This window comes from Erythrolamprus reginae, chromosome 4 (assembly GCF_031021105.1).
Source record: "Erythrolamprus reginae isolate rEryReg1 chromosome 4, rEryReg1.hap1, whole genome shotgun sequence".
In the NCBI taxonomy this organism is placed as follows: Eukaryota; Metazoa; Chordata; class Lepidosauria; order Squamata; family Dipsadidae; genus Erythrolamprus; species Erythrolamprus reginae.
In genome coordinates, this window is record NC_091953.1 from 6,772,571 (window position 1) to 6,779,260 (window position 6,690).

At 48.1% G+C, this 6,690-nt stretch overlaps 1 protein-coding gene across 1 annotated transcript; it reads right to left on the reverse strand.

Moving 5' to 3' along the window:
* Positions 1–1,382: 1,382 nt before the first annotated feature.
* FAM181B (family with sequence similarity 181 member B) lies at positions 1,383–5,099 on the reverse strand. Its single transcript, XM_070749580.1, has one exon. It carries the CDS (start codon positions 4,737–4,739, stop codon positions 3,705–3,707), a length of 1,035 nt encoding a protein of 344 aa, XP_070605681.1. The 5' UTR covers positions 4,740–5,099; the 3' UTR covers positions 1,383–3,704.
* Positions 5,100–6,690: the final 1,591 nt, after the last annotated feature.

Genomic DNA, 6,690 nt, shown 5'->3' on the forward strand with positions numbered 1-6,690 from the left:
TGGCATCATGTTTGAACATGTTCAAATCAATCAAAACGTGACATATTTTTAAGTGGTTTTTTTTATTAATTCTGTTATTTAATATCTTTTTTTTAAGCTACCTTTTTTTTTTACAGAAATTTAAGGAAATTGGTTATAACCTTCTAGAAATGGCAGACCTCTCAGACTTTCAAAGAGGCCAAATTGTTGGTGCTCGAATGGCAGGCACTCGTGTAACAGAAAGTGCCCGAATGTTTGGCGTTTCAAGAGGTCATGTCTCAAAAGTCATGACTGCTGTTGAAAGAGAAGGGAAAACGTCCTCAGCCAAGCCCAGGTCTGGTCGAAAGTCGAAGTTGTCTGAGAGAGACCGTCAGACTCTAAAGCGAATTGTTAGAGCGGATCGCAAGACCGCAGCTCCTAAAATCACTGCAGAGCTCAATAAACACGTACAGAACCCAGTTTCCACAAAAGCTGTTTGAAGGGAGCTTCACAAATCTGGATTCCACGGAAAAGCTGCAAGGTGTTTCCATTTTTTTGTCCACTCCCTGTATATTCTGTTTTTTTAATTTTTCTGACCAGTGTATTTTCCCTAAAAGAGAAATTAAAAATAAATAAAGAAGGGAGACAGAAATTCCGAGCTTCAGTTCCCTGCCCCTAGCAGGTACTTGGAGCCCATTAAGGAAGACTGGGCCCACCTAACAAGACAAATTGTCTAGTTTAATGAAAAGAAGGACCAGGGGAGACATGATAGCAGTCTTCCAATATCTTAGGAGCTGCCCCAAAGAAGAAGGAGTCAACCTATTCTCCAAAGCACCTGAGGGTAGGACAAGAAGCAATGGGTGGAAACTAAACAAGGAGAGAAGCAACTTAGAGCTAAGGAGAAATTTCCTGACACTTAGAACAATTAATCAGTGGAACAGCTTGCCTCCAGAGGTTGTGAATGCTTCAACACCGGAAATTTAAAACACTTATAGAAGAAACAACACAGCAATAGATGAGATTTAAAACCCGGAACTGTTCCTATTGGGTTAATTCTTACCAGAGGAAATTGAGTAAGGAAAATATATACTTGATTATACATGTGATATCACAGCAGCGCGGAGAGTATTTGCGCAAAGATGGAAAGTTGGGGAAATCCCCACGGAGGAAGAAATAATGAAGAAAATATTGGATTGTGCAGAAATGAATAGATTGTACATTTGCAATCTGAGGGATTGTGCAGAAATGAATAGATTGCACTTGATACTTAAAGAAAGAGAGGAATTGGAATACTTTGAGGTTTTATGACTGGTTGGAAAAGACCTAGAGAAATATCCTAAAGAAAGAGGGGTGAGATGTTATAATAAATGAAATGATAAATAATTGGGGAATAGGGAGAAGAAAAAATCACACAAATGATGCACTGATGGATTAATTATGTATTGTATGTTTGTTTGCCTATAATTTTTTTTAAAAAAAACTTTTTAAAAGATTCCCATGGCTTTTTTTCACATCTGCAGATTTCAACTTCTGAACTTTAGACTTATATACCACTTCTGTATATAGCCATCTAACTATAGGATATAACTTATCTTCTTCTGTGACCTTCTGACAAGTTAAATCAATGGGAAAGCCAGATTCACTTAACAACCATGTTACTAAGTGGCACAGGTCATAAAATGAGGGGAAATTCACTTAAACAGATATTTCACTTAGCGACAAAAATTTGTGGCTCAATTTCAACCATAAGTCGAAGACTAGCTGTATATATTGTCTCCTACAATTTGGGTCCTCCATCTTTGGAAGGGTGGAAGGCCGAGTCACAACTTTAAGTCGAGTTCAGGATCGAACTGTTGGCGGTCGGCAGAGTTTGCCTGCAATACTGCATTCTAACCACTAGGCCACCGTCTCTCTTTTATTATTTTGTTCCGGAACACTAACCTAGGCATGCAAATCCTCAAGTCCCCTCTCCATCATCAATTCTCCCCCCCTCCCAAAAACACATATAACAAGACTTATTCAGCTCGGACAATGTATGAAAATGTTACAACCCAGAGCGGTCTCGGTTTTAAGACTTTACACCCAGCCTAATATCCCAAATTTCTGGGAAGGATGGTTTCTTCCGTTAGAGACTAAATGATTCTCCCGCCAGTCATTCTTCCACCGTCACCATCTAACTTTATCCTTTGACATCAAAACCTTTTCAGCACCTTCTGAATTTCAAATCTGCATAATTGGAGGGTGTGAGGCTGGAAGAGGAGCATGGGAGGTGTAGTCCAGGACACCCGGAGGATATCAGGGAGGGCAAGGCTTTGGACAGTCTTTCCAAAACAGTCTTCCTTATCCTACCGATGAGCGGATGTCCACTTCCAGGGGTCCCTCGCCTTCCAAGTCCACACCTTGCCTGTTTTGCCCCCTTATATGGGGAAGGGATTCCCTCCAAATTGCTAGGAAGGATGGGTTCTACCAGTCGCTCTTCACCCGTCACCTTTGATGTCCAAACATTTCAGGACCCATGAATAATTCGAAGGGAAAGGGTGGGGCACCCAGAGGGCATAAGGCAGTGCAGGTCATTCCCAAGGAGTCCTACCAATGAGCGGGTGCCCACTCCCGGGGGTCCCTCGCCCTCCAAGTCCACGCCACGCCCTGCTTTGCCTCCTTATATCGGGCAGGAAGAGGGATTCCCCCAAATTGCTGGGAAGGATGGGTTCTTCGGTTAGGAGACGAATGATTCTGCCTGTCCGTCACTATCTAATTTTCCTTCGATGTCCAAGTCTGCATAATCGGAGGAGGCGAGGACGGAAGGGGAGGCTAGGGCACCCAGAGGGCATCAGGCAGTGCAATTCATTCCTACCAATGAGTTGGGTGCCCACTTCCAGGCATTCCTCACCCGCTTTGTCCCTTATTTGGGGGGCTGCTTCCCCCCATTCTCCCCTCTTTCCTCCTCTCTTCCCCTTGCACCCCCCCTCCCGAAGGACTAAAGTCTGGGGTAAGGATGGATTCCTCTGTTAACAGACTTAATTCTCTCTTCCATTAGATGCGAGTCACCATCTAATTTTCCTTTTATGTCCAAGCATTTCGGGACCCTCTGACGTTCAAGTCCGTATAATCCGAGAAGGCAGTCCAGAAGAGGAAGGTAGGACACCCAGAGGGCATCAGGCAGGGCAAGTCGTTCCCAAGGAGTCCTACCAATGAGTTTGTGCATTCAGTTTTGGTAGCAAAAAAGGATGTTGAGACTCTAGAAAAAGTGCAGAGAAGAGCAACCAAGATGATTAGGGGACTAGAGGTTAAAACACACAAAGAACGGTTGCAGGAACTGGGCATGGCTAGTTTGATGAAAAGAAGGACCAGGGGAGACATGATAGCAGCGTTCCAGTATCTCAGGGGTTGCCAGAAAGAAGAAGGAGTCCAACTATTCTCCAAAGCACATGAGGGTAGAAGCAATGGGTGGAAACTAAACAAAGAAAGAAGCAACTTAGAACTAAGGAGAGATCAGTGGAACAGCTTGCCTTCAAAAGTTGTGAATGCCCTCCAACACTGGAAGTTTTTAAGCAGATGTTGGATAACCATCCGTCTAAAGAGATGTAGGGTTTCCTGGCTAAGCAGGGGGTTGGACTAGAAGACCTCCAAGGTCCCTTCCAACTCTGTTGTTGTTGTTATTATTATTACTTCCAGGGGTCCCTCGCCCGCTTAATTCCTTCTCTCGGGAGTCGTCGTGCCCCCTTATTCTCCACTCCTCCGAAGGACTAAAGGCTGGAGTAAGGCCCCCCTCGGTTGTAGCCGTAATCGTAGGGCAGGGCGGGCGGGCAATCGGCGAAGAAAGGCGCCGTCGGATCCGAAGCCACGGCGGCCACGGCGGCGTAGAGAGCCGGCAGGGGTCGCAAGGGGGTCTCGGCGTACAGCAAGGGCGCCAACGACGGCAGCGGCTCGTACAACGGCGGCTCCAGCTCCGAGGCGGCGGGGAACCCCGACGGCGGCTCGGCCGTTTCTTGCAACAGGCCTCGGTAATCGGGAGCGGTCTGCAGGAGATCGAAGAGCTCTTCGGCCACCGACGGGACGGCTGGTCCTCCTCCTCCTCCTTCCAAGCCGACGGGCCGGTTGGGAGCCGGCTCGGTGAAGAAGGAGCGGGGCAAATTACGGTTCCTCAACGGGACTTTCTTGCAAGCCGCGGCCGCCGGAGGACCCGAGCCGGAATCCTTCGGCCCGGCGGCGGGAGGAGCAGCAGCAGTTGCGGGGGCCACCACCGTCGGGGCTCCTCCAGGGTGGAAAGGCGCGGAGGGCAAAGAGTCGAAAAGCGCCGCTAGGCTTTTGCTCTCCCGTTTGGCCGGCGGAGGCTTGTTGGCGGGAGCCGCCGCGGAGGAGGCCGTCGAGGCTGGCTTGTTCGCGGCGGGACCCGGGAAGCCGGGACTGGCTTCGATGAGGCCGGTGCAGCGCTTGATCTGCTTCTGCAGGTACTTCCGATGGTTGACTTTCCGCTTGGATTTGCCCGGCTTGTCCAAAGCCAGCTTGATGTTGCTCGACGCCGAGTCGATGAAGCTCAACAGCTCCCGGGTGGCTTCGCGGAAATCGGCCGCTTCGGGGCAACCCACGCCGAGGCCCCCGAGGCCTCCGCCTACGCCGCCACCGTCGGCCCCGACGCCGCCTTCCAGCAAGAGCAGCGCCCCGCCGCCGTCGCCGCCGTAGCAGCTCTTCTCCAGCGCTCCGAAGTCGGCCGTCGGGAAGCCGAAAGGGACGAAGGGGTGGCGGTGGGGAGGCGGCAGGGGCGCCGCTTGCACGGCCATGTTCGCACTTTCGGGCGCTGTTGTTTTTACTGCGGACTTCGGGCGGAGGAAGGAGGCCGGCGTCGAGGAAGAGGCGGCCCGGACGGAGCGACCATCTTGCCACCCAGAGAGGAGGGAGTTTGGGAAGCCGGGGCCTGTTGCCGGAGCCGGAGCCTGGCTGCCGGTTGCCGGGGACGCAGCCGCCGCCGCCGCCGCTTCTTCTGCAAACTCGGGGAAGCTGCGAGCGATGGTGGCGCGGCTGGTTGTTGTTGCTTTTTTATTTTCCCCACCCCTCGCTTTTCACTTGGCGGGAGAAGGGGGAGGCGGGGGGCGGGAAAGGGGCTCGCTCGCCTGAGGCGGTTAACTCTTGAATGGCCTCGGGCGCCAAAGTGTGTGAGGGGAGGAGAGGGAGGGGGGTGAGAGAAGTGTGTGTATGTGAGAGAGCGCGCGGGAAGAGTAAGGGGGGGGGTGAGAAATGTGTGTGTGTGTGAGAGAGAGGGTAGGGTATGAGGGGTGAAAGGGGGGGTGTAAGAGAGGGGGGTGAGACAAGTGTGTGCGTGAGGGAGTGAGAGCAGAAGTGTGTGTGAGAGAGCGGGATGAGGGGTGTGCGTGAAAGAGAGAGGGGAGTGTGAGAGGGGTGAGGGGATGAAAAGAGGTGTGTGTTAGAGGGGTTGAGAAAAAGGGGAGTGTGTGAGGGGGTTGAGAGAGCGGGTGAGAGGTGTGTGAGAGAAAGGGGGGGTGAAAAAAGTGTATGAGAGAGAGAGAGAAAGCTGAGTGTGTAAGAGAGGGGGGTGAGAGAAGTGTGTGTTTGTAAGAGAGAGCAGGAAGTGTGTGAGAGAGAGAGCCAGGTGAGAGGGATGTGTGTAAACGGGGTGAGAGGGATGTGTGTGAAAGAGGGGTGAGTGTGAAAGGGGGCTGTGTGAGAGAGAGGTGAGGGGGAGTGAAAGGGGTGTGTGTTAGAGAGATTGAGAAAGAGGGGACTGTGTGAGGGGGTTGAGAGAGAGGGTGAGAGAGAAAGAGGGTGAAAAAAATGTATGAGAGAGTGAGAAAACAGAGAGAAAGGGGTGTGTGTGAGAGAGGGGGGTGAGAAAGTGGTGTGCATGTAAGAGAGAGAGAGAGAGAGAGTTGATAGAGAGAGATGATAGATAGAAGATAGATAGATAGATAGATAGATAGATAGATAGATAGATAGATAGATAGATAGATAGATAGATGATAGATAGATAGATAGATAGATAGATAGATAGATAGATAGATAGATAGATAGATAGATAGATAGATAGATAGATAGATAGATAGATAGATAGATGAGAGTGATGATAGATAGATAGATAGATAGATAGATAGATAGATAGATAGATAGATAGATAGATAAGAGAGAGTGATGATAGATAGATAGATAGATAGATAGATAGATAGATAGATAGATAGATAGATAGATAGATAAGAGAGAGTGATGATAGATAGATAGATAGATAGATAGATAGATAGATAGATAGATAGATAGATAGATAGATAGATAGATAAGAGAGAGTGATGATAGATAGATAGATAGATAGATAGATAGATAGATAGATAGATAGATAGATAGATAAGAGAGAGTGATGATAGATAGATAGATAGATAGATAGATAGATAGATAGATAGATAGATAGATAAGAGAGAGTGATGATAGATAGATAGATAGATAGATAGATAGATAGATAAGAGAGAGTGATGATAGATAGATAGATAGATAGATAGATAGATAGATAGATAGATAGATAGATAGATAAGAGAGAGTGATGATAGATAGATAGATAGATAGATAGATAGATAGATAGATAGATAGATAAGAGAGAGTGATGATAGATAGATAGATAGATAGATAGATAGATAGATAGATAAGAGAGAGTGATGATAGATAGATAGATAGATAGATAGATAGATAGATAAGAGAGAGTGATGATAGATAGATAGATAGATAGATAGA